Below are 20572 nucleotides of genomic sequence, written 5' to 3' on the forward strand. Positions count from 1 at the left end.
TGCTTAAATGGGGTCACATGAAATCTATTCTTTCCTTATGGAACAATAATTCTCTCTTATTAAATTAATTGTAATACTTCGACTCTGACAATTAAAAAAAAATCTTCTGATGACTGAGATTTTGAAAAGCCACTGTGAGCACAATATGTCTAATATAACTACTATTACAAAGTATCTTACACAACCCAACTTCAAAACTATTGAAATATCTCTTTAAATGGCAGTTGAGAGTGTTTAAGACTGTCATATTAAGTTAGCACCAGTTGTGTTATGTTACACACAAATACAATACAATAATACTAAAACAATTACATAAATCTTTCAATCTTAGCAAAAAAAATTTGGAGATATATTTTGACTTGGAATAAAAGAAATAATCATGGATGTTTTTGAGAAGAAAAATGTAATTACCTGAAGTTCGGTACTTAGGATTCCTATCAAACTGATCATAAGCCTATATGGTAGGATAATCATTTTTGTTAGGAAATGTCATAAGTGACTTCCCTAAAAGGAATACAGGGTGAAGTCCTCTACTTTAAACTAAAATGTAAAACTCAGTGAGTATTAAATCAAAGAATACTCTTTAAATATTGCTACAAAGGGTCTGCATCCACCTTAAACAAGAGTGATCATAAAAGGTCTTTCCACTTTCATCTTCCTTGAATGAAACACAGATTGGCAGTGTTCAGCCACAGGATGGAGGAAAACAACGACAACAATTTTGAGCCCTGACCTTTCCAACACCTCTGCAGCCTGAATGCCTCGGGGGGAATCGTCCTTTCTCATCAACTCTTCGATAAGTAATCTGTTCCATCAAGCTGATTGTTCCACACAGCCATAAAGTCCTGACCTCATACCGGCGTGGTCCTCCTGTTCACGCCATCTTTGAGATCTTTCTGAAAGCAGTTGTGGACTTGCAAAAATCCAGAGTCTCTCTCTGGGCTGTAGGGTCCCACAGTCCCACTCGCGCCCTTCAGAGGGTCCCTACTGAGGGCATACAAGGATATATCCCCCATCGGCAAACCCATCCCCAACCCTCCTCCTCCTCCACCACTTCCTCCAATCTTCATTCCCACTGGAGAAGGCTCCCGGGATGGGTCGGTCGACCTTGAACTGGAGCGAGAGCGTCTTCGCCGGTAGCGGTAGCTTGGAATACGGGAGTATGGTGAAGAAGAGGAGGTAGTTTTAATAAAGTCACGCCGGGCTCTGAAGCGTGTCTCTTTGTTTTTCTCGATATATATGTTGACTGCTAGAACACCCACGGACTCAGCCACGATAAAGGAGAGGGCGCCGAAGTAAAAGGACCAGCCATAGTTGTACTGGTTCTTCTTGTCTTGGTCTTTCTTGTCACTTGGATCTCCTGCATTGCTGGAGATGTAGACGATGATGCCAATGATGTTGCTCAGACCTGATGAGAAAAAGCCACAAAAGAAAGGCATGGTTTTGTTAAAGCTGATATTTAAGGTGCAAAGATTGACACAGTCTTTACATTATTTCTGTCTTGTGGATTTGTTACTATGCCACTTCATGTGTTTATCTGCAACTGTCAGTTTTGGACTACCTGCAAACACAAACAGGATGCCAGCACTGAGCAGAATGTTGTTCCTGGTGTTGTAAATACGGCCAACTCCGACACACAGGCCACCCAACATCAGCAGGATGGTGCTGAGGATGGGGAAGAGGCTTGATGCACGCACTATACCTGTTTGAGATACAGAGCAAGAGGTAAAATGAGTAAACACAGGAGGTCTGTGTGATACAAGAAAAATATGTGATGTCCTTAGATTAGAGTGACTACATTTTCAACCCTTTAATTGCAGTATTTTTTTTCCTCACAGCAGAAAAATAATGTCTACCAAGATAAACGAAAACTTTCTTTGAAAAATGTAATTGAATAACATCAGAAAACACAATACAAAAGAACTGTATTGGTGTACTAAAGCATATATCAAGATTGATGACTTGCACTGAAAAATTATTTAGGCCTATTAGCATATTATTTTTCATCTTAAAAACAGAAAAGTAGATGTTATCTGTGCCTACTGTATAAAAAACTTAGATTCTTTGCAAAAATGTCCTCCTGAGCTGCCCCACAATGTTAAGTTTCACTGACATTTGCCTCACTGAGGTAGGCCAAACCCACTGTACCCATTGTTTGTTTGTTCATTTTAAGATGACTTTGTAAGCTGGAATATGCTGGAAATAGACATTTGAACAGCGTACAAAACAAAGCATATTTACTACCTAGTAATTTTTGAAGAACCTGATATTAGACACAGGCACTCCAAAATTGTTTGAAAGAAGTACCAACAATCAGGAACAAGCTTCAACATGTGATGCATACTTTATGTCTCTCTGTTGAGTCTGGACAACAACACTGATTGACATATATCTGAAATACAAAGTGTTGCAAGCATGGTGCATTGTTTTGGTATTTCATTTAGCTAAAATTAGGACAAAAGTTCTAAAACGGGACGTTTTTGTTGGGACACAGAGCCTAAAAACTTAACCGTGCTGGTTAAATCTGGAAGCATGGTCACCATAGCATAGTTTCGGATCTACATGACCATATTACTGTATTAATTGTGTTAAGAGTGCATATTAAAAGTTCTACATGTTCCTTCTTTATAAGGTACCATACTTTATTATACCCAAATTATTGCATTGCATCTTTTATGGTTTATAATCATGGATTTGGAGGGGGCACAAACAGTTTAGCATTGCAAATCAATGCATTTTTAATGAAGTTCTGATATAACTGACACCTTAGCAGCATTCACGCTAATGTCTTCCACCATAATTGCACCAGCTTCTTCTTGCTGCTTGCATACATCACGACTCTGCCGTACCTGAAAGTACTGCCCCTTGACGCTGATTGGTCCTGTCACTTTCTAACTAGACCCAGACGGTTCAGATGGAAGCTTTGCAAGATGGATTCGCAAGTAAGAAATGGAAATGGGCGAATCCATCTGCTTTGCAAGGTTAGTGAATCCATCAATTACATGTAAAATGGGAGCGCAGATAAAACAGACTAAGGGTCCCTTTCTAATGCGCACCACGCAACTCTCGCTGATTCAACTGACTGACACATCAGCTCAAGTCCATGGAGGAGGGAGAGGAATATGGTGAAGCAGCTCAAATAAGGGCATCATAAGATGTGTGGCAATATTACAGTATTTTGGATTTGTTGCATTAATGGCCAAAGATGTGACAATGAAGAGTAAACAGTGCTTGGCCCTGAAACAAACTTTCTACTGCCGTGAATCCTGCCTCAAATCTTTCCAAACTCCTACAAAGGCAGCATAATAACACAAAGCTAGAAGCTAAAGACCCCCGGAGTCTGAGTGAGGCTCCAGATAACTGCATGAGGCCAACACCTAGCAAGCAACAAAAGCTTGATTTCAACAACAGCAACAGGTATGAAAAGTAGGGACGAGGCAGTATAAATGGTGGAGGAAATGTTACCTACTGTAGCCTTGTTCTTGACATATTTTTCTGTGAAGTGCTGTTTAGTATAATTTCACAACTTTGGAGAGAGAATTTGTGTGTATGTCCTCCTTATTAGAACAAGAAATGGTGCTAACTGTACTGTTATGTGGATTTATCAGAGGGCAACAACTATCTTTGGTTGACTTTATTAACAGACTTAATTTAACAAATGGCAGATGTAATGCCGCGTTCCAGGCAACCCGTAACTCGGAAATCTCCCAGTTGAAATCTCTGAGTTCCGACCTGAAAGTGTTCCAGGCAAATTACGACTTCGGTTTGAGTGCAAGGAATTCTGGTATGTAAACAAACCAACATGGCAGACATTATAAGATTTATGCTTGATCATTTCAATCACCAAAGGAGCCTGCAACTTGCTCATTTGAGTGAAATGGAGGAGGGGAAACGGCGCATATGGTAACAGAAGCTTATACTTTATATTTTACGGTATTTGTCGTTATTTTGAAATGTGTTTTGTATTGATTAATGCACTGAAAACTAGCTAACGCCAGAGCAGCTGCCAATGATGCGTTAACATTAGCAGATGAATAACATTAGAGCAATACCTTGCTATGATAAACTTTTTCGAACATTAGAGGCAGTGATGTGACGTCACAAGATGTAACTCGGAGTACGTCGATCTGGTACGAGTTCACGGGTGGGAAGTTACGAGTTCGACTGCCATTCCAGTGCACATTCACAAGTTAAAGGTGGGAAAAACACGAGTTACAGGTTGCCTGGAGCGCAGCATTAGTTACAGAAGATTTCAGGTGACAAGGAGTAATGCAACATTTAGCAAAGTTTCAGGGGCAAGGAAAACTTCCCTTTAACAGGCAGAAAGCTATTCCCAATTCCAGTCAACAGCACTACATTATCCGTAATCCTAGAGTGTCACAGTATTGTCTCTGATTGGCTGATTGACCTTCTGTATTCAGTTTAGTATACAGCAAAGTCTGTGATTGGTGGAGCATCAACTTGAGCTGTGACCTGCTAAGAGCAAAGTTAATAGTTGGGGGAAACGTGGGTGGTTACTGTTTAGCTCTATGGTGATGACTTATTGCATAAACATAACACAGAACAGCCAGTAGAAATTTTTAAAAAAATCTTCAGTTGTATTTGATGATTTTTAACCTGTGGAGGGCAGTAACTGCACACATATTTAACAAAAAATGTTGAATTTAATACTTTATGAGGAAATGTCAAGATCTGGATGTTAACTGAAAATAGTACTACTAAATTCCCATATAGTCTGGAAAAAACTACTGTTTAGATACTGTTTAAATGTGTGCTTCTGTTAGCAGGAGTTAAGTCTATTGCCCCAACATATGGTTCCCTTAAGCTCATGCCTTTGTTCCAATTTTCACCACTGGGGCAATATGTCTGCACCTGCATACATATTGTGGCTTCGCTTCAGTACAATGGAAGGAGACAGAGACATATTGTCCATTCTAATATGCAGTCAGTGGTGCAAAACAACTCTGGGAGAATTACCTGCATATAAATCACCAAATAAATTTAAATGTATCATAGGTTGTAAAGTTTTTGATCACTAGAAGCACTATGGAGCTGTTTATCTATGAGCTTGTGCACATTTTGTAAAGCCCTGTTTTAATAAACTTGAAGAATTACAACCATTGGGTTGGGTTCCTACTTTTCCACTGATTAACAGAGGGTAGTAACGTGCCAAATAGAGAGGAACATACAACAGATTTTTTAAAAAGTTTTAAAAATGAACAAAGCAAGTGTTTCCAAGTGTATTCACAAAAATAAACTACTGAAATTCAAGTTGGTATCATGTCTGAGTAGCTTGAGCTGTCTTTGAAATAACACTATTTTACATGCCTGCTGGCACATGTAGTAATTCTGCTGTAAGTGTGGAAATAAAAGGAGAGCAAAATGTGCCTAAGGTTTCACTGACTAAAGCTTGCACAGATACTTAGTTTCTGTAATTAGCAGACATCCTTGCCTTCTCATGACACTAACCAACTGAGAGCAGGATTTAATTTCTAAGACTGTGTTGAAATTGATTTCTATAGACAGGAAAAAGGATGGGAAGAGCTGCTTTAGGCAATATGACATCAAACTAAAAACAAAATATGATATGCAGAGTGATCTGTAACCTCATGGAAAAATTGATTGGGCTGTGATAGCAGAAACTGATCATGTTTAGACAACTTTCAGAGAAGCCGTTCAGACTGACTCATCAAAAGCCCTGGGTCACATGTGAAACTGTGCTCCTAAGGTGCTTAGTGCCAGGTTTATTGACAAGCTCTATTATTCATCATCACACTGCATCACTTCATCATCTCTCCAGCTTCAATTAATCTCATGACATCAGGCTTTTATAGAGGAGGGCTGGAGATGTCATGACACATTAAGTACCAAGGTGATAACTCCATTAACCCTCGAAGGGAGAACAAAAATGAGAGACAGAGGATTAAGGGTGGTGTTTGAAGCTGTAGAGGTTGCAGTGACTTACGTAAGATGTACTCGGAGGTGTCTGTGTCGTAGTCGTTATCCTCTGGAAAATGATTGATTCGAAAACAGCTTCCTTTGTTGATACCTGCAGAGAAGCCAAAAAACACGGCGAGTGTGAGTGTGACTGATGGTGGAAACAGCCTGAGCAGAGACTAAATGACTGAAGGAAGATATGGAGCCTTCTTCAGAGCTGAACTTTCTGTACAAAGTGCAAATTATTAAACAGTTATTGTACATTTTAGTCTCTTCTTGGTAAAAAAAAAAAATATATATATATCTCCACAAATGTCGAGCTGTGTTGCTTTTGTACCTCTAACCATGTCAGAAAGTGTTTGAGGACAGGCTGCTGTGGATTAGAGGCCCTCAGGCACCTTCTATTCAAAGACCCAGTCTCTTGTCTTCACAGAGAAAAATTTCCCCCCAACTTTTAAGAGAATAAAACATTAGAGCATTATGAATATTGAAAGGTTAGACTTTGAATTAAAGAGTCAGATGATTTTGCTGCACCACTGTCATTTCTTTGTTATTGCTTTGGAGCGATGCAGTACACCTGTAACATGCAAGGAGATGTATGAATGGCCATACACCATCAATGTGAGGCATGTTAAAGAATAAAGACTTAACAGCTTGGCTTATGCACATTGGTATTAACTGTCAAATATAGCACAAGTTTGTTTTTGTTATTTGTCAAGTTTATTCGATTGATACTTATTTTATCTATACACACTTGATTCACCCCGTAGAAACATAATAGTTAAGTATGTTGATGCTGTCATAATCGATTAATTTATTGATTGATTTCATTGGACCTCATTCACCAATAAATTTCTATGATTTGCCTCAGATTTGTTCTTAACAAAGTTTCTATATATCACCAAATCTGTGATGGTATGATTTTGATTAAATTTAGGAGCTGGCGATCCACAAATGATGATATTTATCTATTTAACACAGTTTTTAAAAAGTACTTCAGGCATTTTTTGTCCTGAAGGTTTTCTGCTTTTTCAAAGAAAAACAATAAAAGACCTGCATATAAATGTACAGTGCCATTTATAATGTTGTTTGTTTTTAAGATTTATTTTTGGGCTTTTTGTGCCTTTATTTGATAAGAGGAGGACACTGGATACAGCTGGAAACAGGAGAGAGGGGAGAGACATGTGGCAAAGGGCCACAGGCCGTATTCAAACCCGGGCCACCCGCATATATGGGCTCCTGTAGACCGCTAGGTCATCTTCACACCTAAATGGTGTTTTTAATTACCTAAAATTGAGGGCCCCCTAATTAACCTTTAAATTATGAGAATAATTATGGACATTTGTGTTAAAACATGTTAACTTTAAAACAGCAACCATTTTAAGTCATTTATAATCATGTCTTTTCTCCCCTTTCTTCCATTTTTAAAAATGCTTTTAAATACATAAACACAGGTGTGGACATGAAGCCTTATTTCTGCTCTTCTTCAGCCCTTCATCCTTTCCAGATTATTGTGGGATATAGTTCATGTGTAGTCCAAAATGTTGTTAGTAGACTTATACAAGATAAAGGACGCTGTGTAAAATGCAAATTAAACAGAATGCAATAATTTACAAATCTCATGGACTCATATTTTATTCACAATAGAAAACAAACAACATGTTAGAAGTTGAAACTGAGACATTTTACCATTTCATGAAAGATAATAGCTCATTGCTCAAGCAAATGTCAAAAAAGGGATGGGGCAGCAAAAGGTTGGAAGAGGAATTGTGGTACTGATGAAAAACAGCTCGGGAAGCATTTTGCATTTTAGTTAACTGACAACAGATCAGCAACATGACCGGGTATAAAAGGAGAACTTTAGAGAGGCAGGGACTCTCAGAAGTAAAGATGGGCAGAGGTAAAAACCTGCATCTAAAAATTGTGGAACTGTTTGTTCCTCAATGTTCCTCAATGTAAAATTGCAAAGACTTCGAATAACTACAGTCATCAAAAGATTCAGAGAATCTGGAGAAATCTTTGTGTTTAAGGAACAAGGCCAAAGGTCAATATTGGATGCTCGTGATCTTCAGGCTTCAGGGGGCACTGCATTAAAAACAGGTGATTCTGTGGTGGAAATCACAGCATGGGCTCAGGATCACTTCCAGGTATCATTTCCTGTTGAAACAGTTGGCCATGCCATCCCAAACTGCAAGTTAAAGCTCTCCCATGAAAAGTAACAGCCATATGTGAACACGATCCAGGAACACCAAAACTAATTTAAAATGGACCTAGTGAAAATGGAAAACTGTTAAGATAAGATAAGATATTCCTTTATTAGTCCCACAAGGGGAAATTCCAAATTCTGTGGTCAGATGAATCAAAATTTTGAATCCTTTTCAGAAACCATGGATACTATGTCCTGTGAACTGAGGAGAGAAATCATCCAGCTTGTTATAATCACGCAGCTCAAAAGCCTGCATCTATGATGGCATGGGGATACATTAGTACCTACATGACGTGGGCAGTTTGCACATCTGGAAAGGATCTTTCAATACTGAAAGGTACATAGAGGTTTTAGAGCAAGATATGCTCCCATCCAGACAACGCCTCTTTTAGGGAAGGCCTTGCATATTTTAGCCAGACAATGCTTAACCATATACCGCATCCACCCCAACAGCGTGGCTTCACAATAGAAGAGTCTGGGACCCAGAACTGTTTTGCAGCTAGAATCCTACATCAGACAAGAATGAGCAAAACTCCAGCAACTGGCCTCCTCAATTCCCAGACATTTAAAAGCTGTTGTTAAAAGAAGAGCAGATTCTACACAATGGTACTTTTATGAGAGGTGCTGCTGCCATCAAATTTAAAATGAGCTGATATTTTTCATGAAAAAGTAAATGTTTAAACGTCTGATATGTTACTTTCTGTTGTGAATAAAATGTAGTTATGAGATTTGCAAATCATTGCAGTCTGCTTTTATCCTCATTTTGCACGGTTCTCCCACTTTTTTGTAATTATAGATAATGTGAGAGTTTGATGGCGATAAGAATGATAAAAGCAGAGATAAAGTTCTGAAACCATCTTAACAGACTCACCCCTCCAGTCTCTTTCACTCTCATCTTCTGTTTTTACAACTCTTACCTCTATCATGTCTTACTTACCCACTTCTCTGCCTCATGTTTTCCAATCTTAAATTCTACAGCATTTTTTATGTAACAAGCACACTCGATCAATACAGAAGCAGAGTTACTGTGTAATATATCCGGGCTGGTTGTGTGAGTGGATCTCTTCTATTTATCTTGATTAGTGTATTTGGATGTTTCTGTTCCTGGACTTACAAAAAAGAAAAGTTATGTAAAAGACAGTGACATTTTATGGTGAAATGTTTTCTTTTGTAAGATTGCATAAGTGGAAATATTATAAATACACCGAAGGCTAGAGAGTTAATAATGACAGGAATGACGATGAGGAAGAGAGAGAGAGCGAGCGAGCTCAGTAAGGGAGGGATCTCCCCAGAGCCCGTCTGTCTGAGAGAGCCGAGCCCATCTTTTATTACTCAGCATAGCTTCACCATGGCAACCTCCTCCCCGGCAACCCAGAATCACATTTCTAGCTCGGCTTCTCAGAGGATGCCTTTGACATCTTACTAATGCATTCACCAAGCTCAAACACAACCACTAAAGCAAAGAGCAGACTTTAAAACCAGAGGAGCTTCAACGATCCGATTATGAGAAAAAGTTAGGATGATTTTCATACCAAATCAGCAGGGTTTGTCCATTTGAAGTTGGACGAACTGCCTTCTTGAAACACTGTATTTTTTATTGCCTTTCCAGCATGTTCAGTAATGAGGGCTGGCTCTCTTAAGTGAGAGTTCTTGTTATGTTTCAGCCTGGCTGACTGCAGAACAACTTTGAATTGTTTCCACTAAAAGCTCATTTGCCATCATTGCTCACCTCCAATGAACCTTATCCTTGTTTTACAAGACATAACACTCATACAGAAGTCTGCTTGGCACATAAAGGCGAATGTAGTGTTATTAACAAGGTTAGCCTACATGCCCTTGAGCATAAGCATTATTTATGCTGCTTATTTGACCCTGATAAAAGAGGTTCAACTACTTATTGTATTGGGTGAGATTATCACTGATCTGGAGGGTTAAATGAATGCACAATGAAAGCTATGACCCAAACATAAGGGTGCCATGACAACAGTAAGCCAGTGGTGCTGGTGTGGTAAAACACAAGCAGGGGATTGAGAGAAAGTCAGCAGATGAACAGTGAGCACTTCTGCTGCTGATCTTCTCAAGAGTTTACTGTAAGGGCAGAGACAGAGACAGCGAGAGAGAGTGAGCATGTCTTTGATTAACTTTACAGAAAAGCCATAAATAGAAATGTTTTTTTTTGTATGTCAAGTTCTTGTGTGAGAGGCAAAAGAGGAGAGCAAAAGTGCATGCAAGTGTAACAACAGTAATCACTGTAGTCATCTGCATATAAGAAAGAAACTCTGGGTGAGGGCCACACCATCAGTTGTACCTGCCACCCACAATGGAGTCAAGCCCCTCTACATTTTTGAGAGATGATGCTGTGCATCCAAGGTAAATTGAAGCATAGGGAATACTAGCTTTATTCTCAACATAGTACTGATATTTTATGACATTGTTTGGAAATAGACCCATTTTCCTTCATTTATAAAGCTCAGACATCCCTGAAGAGTATTCTACTTGCAAAAAATGAAAAGGTGAAGATGCATCAAATTTAATGCTGTCAAGATTAATTGCATTAATCACAGCTAATATAATTCCAAAATTACTGCACTTTTTGAAAAATTGCAATTAATCAAATTCTTTATTGTCTTTATCAACACATTTTGGTTATGCCACTGCAACACATTGTTGCTACTAGAAATAACTTCATGCACCCTTGTAATAAACAACCTCAATGTGTTTTTAGACTGATACCATTTTGTAAAAGGAGTAAATGACGCGCAAGTAGAGGTGCACACTCTGATTGCTGTGTACACCAGAAAATGCATTATCAACCTGAATGATGTGATTTTTAAATCCCTGGTGGTAATACCGTTTACTTATACTACTATCTTTGGGGTATTAAAAAATGACTACTGCCCAATCCTACCAGAGATGTCATAGGCCTGGGGTCCTCAATTAGTCTTTCCTGGGGGCCAACATTTTTCAAGGACAGAAAGCCGAGGGCCAGATATGATTTCTTGAATCTTCACATATATATACAGTACTTGACAAATTTTACTAGACCACCACCCAAAGTAAGGTTTATGCCACAGCTGCCCTAAATTAACAGTATTGGTAATTACCAAAATCCTTTTTATGTTTCTGCAATGGTTAATACACCAATATGTAGAAGCTCCTTAACCAAACTGATATTTTTACTGCTAAAATATAATTATTATTGCTATCCATGAATTTTCAAATTTACTGATTCACAAAAAATTGAAAAAATAGTAAAGCACATTATTATTTCTTGATTAATATGTCAAATTATAGTTATTTACTTGCATTCCTGAACAGAAAAACTAGTTTTAGTGGTTGAATGTTATACTTGATTAATTTCTGACTTCTCAGAGAAGCCCAATGAGCCGCCTCAAATTTGGGTGAATTCAGTTTAACATTCCTCATTCTTGTTCAAAATGGTAAAACGTGGAGAGCTCACTGAAAATGAAGTGAGTCTGCATTAAAGCACTTCATGATGCTGGATGGTCTCTGAGACAAATATGACAGGTGGTCTAATAAATTTGTTAAGCACTGTATATATGCACCCTCACACAGAGTATGGCTTAATTATCTACAGTTTAGACAGAAGATTTATTTGCAAGTAATCTGAACAGGTCAGTCATGCTGTCCTTGTATCAGGTGGCATTTTTTCCACATTTTTAACATTTTTAAGACCCACTCATGCAAAATTTACAAGACTGGAATATTCATTAGAAACATTCATGCAGCAAGACTGTTTATGGCTTTAAAATGGCAACCTGTTGTCCACAACATCTGATCAGACCCTCAGATTATTTTACCCGACCTAGGATGAGTGCAAAGTCCAGAAAGACAGTCCTCACCTCACCTACTGAGTGAAAACTTGACTTATAAGCACATGTCTGAGCCATAATAGACATTCGTATGCATGTACGTTCTCTCTGAATCCCCCTGACATCCCTGCAGCGTCATGAAGTGGCGCATCTCCGTGCATAATTATGTCTGTGAGCGCTGCACCAAGACCAAAAATGCCAATCTCTCATGTCATAGGACAGCCTGTATCCAGGTTAGGAATACATTTTCAGTTATAAACAATTTATCTTATTATTGTGAGAGTAATTTTCTACCATTTTTTGACAAGACATGGAGTCAAATACGCGTAGGATTTATAAACTACACCGCTTTCCACATTATTAAGCAAATGACATTTTTCTCTTATATTCCTAAATATTAATGCAAATGACAGTCAGTATTTCTAAAGTCATCAGTTGTTAAAGCATAATTCAAATGTTTTTGAACAAACTTCATAATGATATTCATTATTTTTAAAAAAAAAACAAAAAAACCTCAACATGCGCTGTTCCACATTATTAAGCACGACAGAGTTTTAAAACATTTTATTGGTTGTAAAGAACTGAAAATGGTTATTTGTTGAGTTTGCAGCATTAGGAGGTATTTACTGAAATCAAAGCTATTTCAATCAAAAACATCTTAACAGGCCAAGTTAGATGTTAACATAGGAGCCCCTCTTTGATATCACCTTCACTATTCTGAGTTTTTGGAGAGTTTCTGCTTGAACTTCTTTGCAGGATGTCAGAATATCCTCCCAGAGCTGCTGTTTTGATGTGAACTGCCTCCTACCCTCATGGATCTTTTGCTTGAGGATGCTCCAAAGGTTCTCAATAGGGTTGAGGACAGGGGAGGATGGGGGCCACACCATGAGTTTCTCTCCTTTTATGCCCATAGCAGCCAATGACACAGAGGTATTCTTTGCAGCATGAGATGGTGCATTGCCATGCATGAAGAAAATTTTGCTACAGAAGGAAATGCTCTTCTTTTTTTATCATGGAAGAAAGTGGTCAGTCAGAAACTCTATATACTTTGCTGAGGTCATTTTCACACCTTCAGGGACCCTACAGGGACCTACCAGCTCCGAATTCAGCTCCTCATGAATCCGTCCCAAAACATGACTCTGCCCCCTCCTTGCTGACATCACAGCCTTGTTGGGACATGATAGCCATCCACCAACCATCCACTACCCCTCCATCTGGACCATCCAGGGTTGCACAGCACTCATCAGTCAACAAGACTGTTTGAAAATGAGTCTTCATGTATTTTTGGGCCCACTGCAACCGTTTCTGCTTGTGAGCATTGGATCAGGTGGCTGAATAGTAGGTTTATGCACAACTGCAAGCCTCTGGAGGATCCTACACCATGAGGTTGGTGGGACTCCAAAGACACCAGCAGCTTCAAATACCTGTTTGCTGCTTTGTAATGGCATTTTAGCATCTGCTCTCTTAATCTGATGAATTTGTCTATCAGAAACCTTCCTCATTATGCCTTTATCTGCAGGAACCTGTCTGTGCTCTGAATCAGCCCCAAATTTCTTCAAAGTACGATGATCACGATTAATTTTTCATGAAATATCTAATGTTTTCATTCCTTGTCCAAGGCATTGCACTATTTGACACTTTTCAGCAGCAAGAATCCTTTTTCTTTCCTATATTGCTTGAAACCTGTGGCCTGCTTATTAATTTGGAATATGTGGAACAGTGCATTTTGAGATTTTTATTTAAAAAAAATGGTTATCATTATGAAGTTTGTTCAGAAACATTTGAATTATGCTCTAATGGCTGATGACTTGAAAATACTCTGACTGTCATTTGCATTTATATTTAGGAAAATAAGAGAAAAATGTCATTTGCTTAATAATGTGGAAAGCAGTGTATGTCCCATTTAAACGTTAATGGTCATGTAGCATCAGGTCGAAATGAGTAGGCCGGGACTGATGATTTAGTGACTTTTAATTCCGTTTTCCTTAGTGACATAAGCCAGCTAAACCAACATAAGAGCTGGATAAACATAAACAACAAGAGACAAAACAAATCCATTAGTTTTAGCCTTTTCCACAAACCAAAATTAGCTTAACATGTCTCTGTTCAAGCACAAAAAGTTACTAAACTAAACATATATTTCATTATACATGTATATGTGCAATAAACATACCTTGTTCCCACTTTCGACCGTAGCTAAGCCTTTATTGTCTCTCCCTGTTACTCTTAGCACCTTTTCTCTCCCCCTCCTCATCTACTTTCAGCGCCGTTTTATTTGTTAACAGTCAATTCATGTTTGTTACGTTCATACACGTCCTTTCACAATAAACTTCCGGTTTCACAGGAAGTGCTAACACATTCAAAATAAAAGTACACAATTTAACGTTAACTTTACTTTGGAGGCACTTACAGGTCAAGACCATAATTGCACATCTTGTTGACATAAAATTAAATTGTATCTAAATAAATGTAGTTGATAGTAGTTTGGCATTACAGATTCTTTATAATAGGGGATTAAATCAGGCTGACATTGAACTGAATCACCAAAGCGAGATACGATGTCTGCGTTTGGAGCTGACAGACAATTATGCAGGGAAAGTGTTTGCTATCCTGAGAGCAGCTGTTTTAATCCCCCACAGGGATATAAGTTTGGTTTTACAAGGCAAAAACCTCTGACATTTGTTAAGGCCTGAGATGCAGAAAACTATTCAGAGGTGCAGGCAGGGTTGGACTCAATGAGAGTCTGTGCAGCTGCTAACGGTGGTTAAATTCTTCATCTTCAACAAAATAATCAATATTAAATTAGACAATAAATACTTCTCCTTCAGTCTTAAAAGTCATGCAGTCTGTATCAGCCACTTTGTGGGCAGCATGTTTGCAGAGCTGAGGTGATGAAGCAGTCTGCTGTGCGTGACGCACGGTGCGTCTTTTTACGATGCTCCTTCCTGCTCTAAAGAGAGGTCAATGTACCATATCTAAATCATTTATTGCATAGTAGTACGACCTTTCTTTGCTATAACTATAGAAAGATCATGATAAATGAGTGAAAATTTGTATTTTAAACACCTAAGAGGGTAAAAATGAAAAATTAATATATTTTTTAAAATTTCCATTCTTTTTCCCAAATGTCTCGCAGGCCAGATGACACCTGCTGGCGGGCCGGAAGTGGCCCGCGGGCTGCCATTTGAGGATCACTGTCATAGATAGACATCACATACCATATGCCCTTATTTAACAGTGTTAAATGATTTGGATCTTGATATTTAAAACATCCCTTGCCTCCAATTTTCACATACACCTGCTAAGCCTCACTGTGCTGCACAGAGACTTTGCTCCAGCTGAAGGCAAGCAACCTCGCCCAGTAGAAGTGTGTGTGGCACGCCCTGAGGAGCGTGAGATGAGACCACGGGAGGACTGTGAGTTCAAATGGGAATAGCATGTCTTTCGGTATTTTAAAATGCAGTATCGATATTTTATTTATTAATAATTAACTATGTTAGTGCAGTAGCTTGTGGTGTAATTTCACCCCCTGACCACTAGTTTTCAGCAGGCAATTGACTTTTCCCTCTTCTCTCTTTAGACAACGAGATCACACGAGACTTCCGGTCTGAGCAAGACGGTTGCGTGTGCCTGCCCAGCAGAGCGACTTCTGCTGCATTCATATCAGATATGGGTACTAATTTTGGCTTCCAAACATTAAGACAGCACAAACTTAGACAGGAGTCAAGTAGTTTGCAAGATATGCCACGCCAGTGAAATACTCACACGACACGATGAATCTGCGAATTAGGCATCATAGCGTTAGGATTACAACTAACGTCAACAAACAAGCCTGTTGAAGCTACCACTGGTCTCTACTTGTGCAACCAAAATAACAGTTAATACTGCATTTAATTTGTAAGGACCTGTGCCGTGTAGTGTCGTTAAGAATGACGGCTTCTGTAACACGATGAAAAAACACTGGCCTGTCATGTCATGCCCTCCGCAAAACACAGTCCATCAGTCCTTAAAGCAGGATGTGATGATCAGCTCGTCTCCCATAGTCTCCCCCGGCAAACACCTGGTTGTTATTTGATGACATAAAGACTGATGTAATGTACAAAGATTGGAGTACATTGGGGGTGCACCGGTATATCACAGTATTACAAAATTAATAGGAGATAATGTTTTTCAATCCAAATTCAAGTGTTATTAACCCCCTTCTCCCCTTAAAACAAGCCTTTGATGGCATACTCAATTTATGTCTAAGCATAGGAACACAGAAAAAAGGTTGGTTTTTTTTTGTTTGTTTTTGGGTTTTTTAAGTCTCTCTAGGTTTACTTCTAACTGCACTCCAAGTTTCAGATTTCATCTCTATCCTGATAAGGTATGTTAAGCTTCTAATGACTTGAGCCCGTTTCCTGGTGAAGGCGTTCATAATAAAAGCGTTTCAGAAAAATAACAGCCACAGTCTTTTATTGTGAATGGCTGGAAGTACTGTGTTTAGCATTGAATTAGCTTAGCTTTGGCTGCCGTACCGGAGAGTTTTTGCAGCTAGTTTACAGCAGCTTTTCTGACCTCATTTAACATCGCAGCCTGGATCTTTGACTCACTGTGGACTTAGAAAAGAAAGTCAAATTTCAAAATAGACTTAAACAGTTGTTTAAGCCGTTGTCAGATGAAGTCCCGCAGCGCTGGGCTCTCGACAAACTGTGACTAGCCAAACCAGCACTTAGCTTGTGTTAAAGCCCCAGGCAGGCTGACAGAGACAGCACACTGACTTTATTGTGGTACAGCAGTCAAACTTTGAGAGGAGAGAACACGTGTTTTTGCCTGCTAAACATAATACTAGAGCTAAACGTGCTATTGACTAGACTGGGCCTGAGCTATCCGTCACAAATCACTCGCTCTGCCAGCTGTGGGAGCTGCCTTGCGTGTGCATCACAGCACAACATAGGCATTCAAACTGGTGATGATAGTGTTGCAGAAATCCATTCAGTGGATTTGGTGGATACTGCCCACCTCTAATTCCACCCCTAATATGTAATGTATTAATGGGCACACTCTGTATGGGGGATGGACCAATCCATGTCATTTAAGGAGAACGGGGTGGTAGCTATGAGCAGGGTTTACTGTACTGCAAGCCAGTAAATGTGTAGGGATTAGTGTGGATGTAGCTTTAGTGTTAGTTTTTATCAGAACTGGACATGTCTTCTTAATAAAATGTGCAAAGAATTGCACTGATGCTTTTCATGGTAAAAAAGCTGTTTTTACTCTGCTCCTGACTGGCTTTGACATGATTTTGTTCTACTAACTCGCTCCTCTTGTTTTTATGTGTTTATTGATCCTGATCATGGTCTTATGTTGACAGCTGATAAACATGGCAGAAAACATTAGCACAACTGTGCCAAAGGCCAAGTGGAATGTTTAAGAAGACCAGTGCCTGGAATGATGGCAACAATAAGAGAGCGAAGCCAGCTAATAATGTGGATCATCAATGTATTTTTTTCTTCCTGAAGTTACGTTTGATTATGCAAGTTTCTGTGAGATCTCGGACCAGTGCAATTACTACTGTGAAATGGTTACTGTACAGGCAGGCATCTCACAGTCTGCCTTAATCATCCAGTCAGTGCATTTTCAGAAGAATAACAATAAATATAATTTTAAACTCTGTCTCCTCAGATTTTGCAGTTGCGAGTTAAGAATCGTCCTTGTAAATGTGCAATCGCGCAATCATGTGCAAACCAATGAGTGAGGAGCTGCAGCCCAACCCAAAACTCTCCAGGCGTGTCAGTTGGGATCATAGTAGCAACACAACTGATGGCTGATGAGTTATTAACAACATCACTTAAACCAAGTGTCTTGAACACGTGACTTAGGCCTTGTCTACACAGAGACAAATTCAGTCGTATATGCAAAAGTTTTTTGTCGTATTGGCATTTCATCCACATGGAAACTGCGTTCTGAGAGGCCATAAATGATACTTTTTGAAACCAGGTCCCAGAAAGAACAAATCTGTAAACGCTTACTGTTTCACCTCTATGTGGACAGCCAACCGCATCTGTCTTGAAACGATTATGTCACACATAGCCCACTTACTCAGTATGTGCATATCGAACCAAAACAACAATGGCAAATTGGGGGTGTGTTCATGCTGCAGAAGCGATTGAGCTTCTAATGACTTTTACAGCAAAATCTGATGCTTTTTTACCACCACCATGAACAACATACACCATATGTTCTTAAATCCAATGCAAAGAACAAGCAGGAGGGCAACTAGAAGAAAGTTTATATCAGTTTTCTGTTATCTTCTCTCTTATGGTGCATTTCTGTGGCAGCAATACAGCGCCAGTACAGGCTTTACATATGTACTACATCCCATGTTTACGGAAAACTTTTTCAAAACGAAATGGAAATATAACGTTTTCATCTCCGTGGGAACAAAATCTAAAATGTACTATTTACAATTTGATTGTCAAAAAAAATGTTTAACTAGTGAGGAGGAAACCAAAAACCCTAAAATGGAGCAGGTAAACCGACAATTCTTTCTTTTTTTCTTAACAGAACACAACAGGAAATCATATTTATAACGTTTATATTTACCTACGTCCTTACTGAGTCTTTTCCCCACTCACAAACTTGATCTCTTAGAAAACTGTGAAGTAGAAGTGGAAACATTACGCAGGGACACCAACGCCTTTGCGCGCAATGCGCAGCAGTTTCCCTCCCATTTTCTCCTCATTAAGTCAGTTAGCGTAACTTATTTAAAGCTATTAGACACATAATAGGGCTGAAACATATCCACGTTGCACCAACGTGCTATTTACAGTTTTTGGGTGCGTCGTCACAGCAAATAAAACGGGAGTAAATGCAGTTCACCCCAACAGGTGAATCGTTTTCTCTCGATAGGATATTTAGATAAAAGTGTACCACTGTTACCTCCCTTATATTGATAATGATAATAAAAAAGGAAGCCAGCTGGTTTATCACCAGACACTTGCTCAGCTGTTCCCTTAAACACGGTTTATGACAAAAAGTTTGCTAAATAAAGGTTACCAAGTTTTTAGACATAGTCTTACCTTCGATACAGCAGATCCTCCACAGCCCGGAGTGCGTCAGGTCTCCCGTCACTTTCTTGGTTTGCATCTGGGTCTCGTCCGTGGTGACATTAGTGGCGTTGCAGATGTACGCCCGAGAGTAAAGCCAGTAGTCAGTGCCGATGGCGATGGTCATGAGACTGAAGGCAGCGAAGGCCCCCACGATGGCCAGCAGAGTCTGAACCCCTCGGTCACACCATGCCATGGCGGCTCATAATGTGTGTAAAATCCTCCACAGCAGCTTAAGCGCGCGGCGGAGAGCGCATGAAGCCCTGGATCAGCGCGGTCAGAGGAAAGCGCTCGCTGCGTTTCCGTCTGTTAAAAACAAGTCCTGAAGTGATCGACTGGTCCACACTTTCTCCTCAATACGACTCTGAACTCCTAAAGTTTCTTAGATTAAAATAAATGCCTGCTTTTGTTTAGTTCCTCTGAGTTGATTGGCACATCTTGTACCGTGCTACAGGTGGACAAACGGGTAAAAGATCCTTTAACCGTTCACAGTTTAACTCCTCTCAATAGATCGATAACACGCATTCTGTCCTGTTTTCTATGTAGAATTGAAGTGCATGGTTAAACAAAAGATGCACTATCGATCTGCCAGACCACACCTTCCACAGCTGGAGCCAAGCCAATGAGAAGCGGTGCTGTGGCAGCTCCTGGAGGAGAATCACATCAGGTCTCAACATGAAGCTTAGAGAAATTAAAGATATAAGAGGAAATAAAATATTTCAAAGAAAAGATATCAGGTATCCATGTAAAACACATTTGGCAATAATAAAACGTAATGAAGTTAGAAAATGTGATCAGACGTTTGTTAAAGCAGCCAAGATCAAGCCCAGGATGAAAACACCAGGACTGACAGCTCAGTGGAGATTAGAGCGATCTGAATCCGACTGCAGCAACTTTGAAGAAGTTGAAAGCTGTGAAATATTTCTTTAAACATCCACTGATAACGCTTTGAAGTTGCAACAGTCCGCCTGCTGTATCACTCAGTCCTTAAAAATGAATAGTCAGACACAAAGTTCACTACAAGCAGATCTGATGTAGAATAGTCTGCATTAAGCTGTGTACAGTAGGGGGTCTTTTCTCTTACACTCTCAGTCCATCTCTGTGACTGAGATCCGTCCTTAGACCCAAAAGTCTGAGTCACTTCCTGTTTCCCACAAGGGGAGCAGAAAGAGAGCAAAGGGTTTGTGTTGGGGTCTGAACGCGTGCCTGCAAACAGGGAGGGGCTGGTGAAAGCACAGGCTTGTGATGAAGGAAGGAGGGACAGATAGGAGCGGGGTAGTAAAATGGTGAGATAGCAAGCATGAAGAAAGTGTAGGAGAGAATATGGAGGCAGTCATCACTGGTTTCACATTTTACAGATCAAAATATGAGAATTCTGTTCACAGTTTCAGCTGGGATGCAGCAGAGTGGTTGTAATGTTGTGTTTAAGATTGCATCAGTAAAAGGAACTGAAATATTGCTCCACATTTTTACATAACAGCCTTGAATTTTTGAATGTAACTGTACTTATT

At 39.4% G+C, this 20572-nt stretch overlaps 1 protein-coding gene across 1 annotated transcript; it reads right to left on the reverse strand.

Moving 5' to 3' along the window:
- Nucleotides 1-851: 851 nt before the first annotated feature.
- Nucleotides 852-19666, reverse strand: LOC121508831 (voltage-dependent calcium channel gamma-4 subunit-like). The gene is made up of 4 exons (XM_041785930.1): nucleotides 19035-19666; nucleotides 5966-6049; nucleotides 1562-1702; nucleotides 852-1408 (listed from the first exon to the last, which is right to left on the reverse strand). The coding sequence occupies exons 1-4, from the start codon at nucleotides 19255-19257 to the stop codon at nucleotides 852-854; spliced, it is 1005 nt and encodes a 334-aa protein (XP_041641864.1). The 5' UTR covers nucleotides 19258-19666.
- Between the last annotated feature and the right edge of the window lie 906 nt (nucleotides 19667-20572).

This window comes from Cheilinus undulatus, linkage group 4 (assembly GCF_018320785.1).
Source record: "Cheilinus undulatus linkage group 4, ASM1832078v1, whole genome shotgun sequence".
NCBI classification, from domain to species: Eukaryota; Metazoa; Chordata; class Actinopteri; order Labriformes; family Labridae; genus Cheilinus; species Cheilinus undulatus.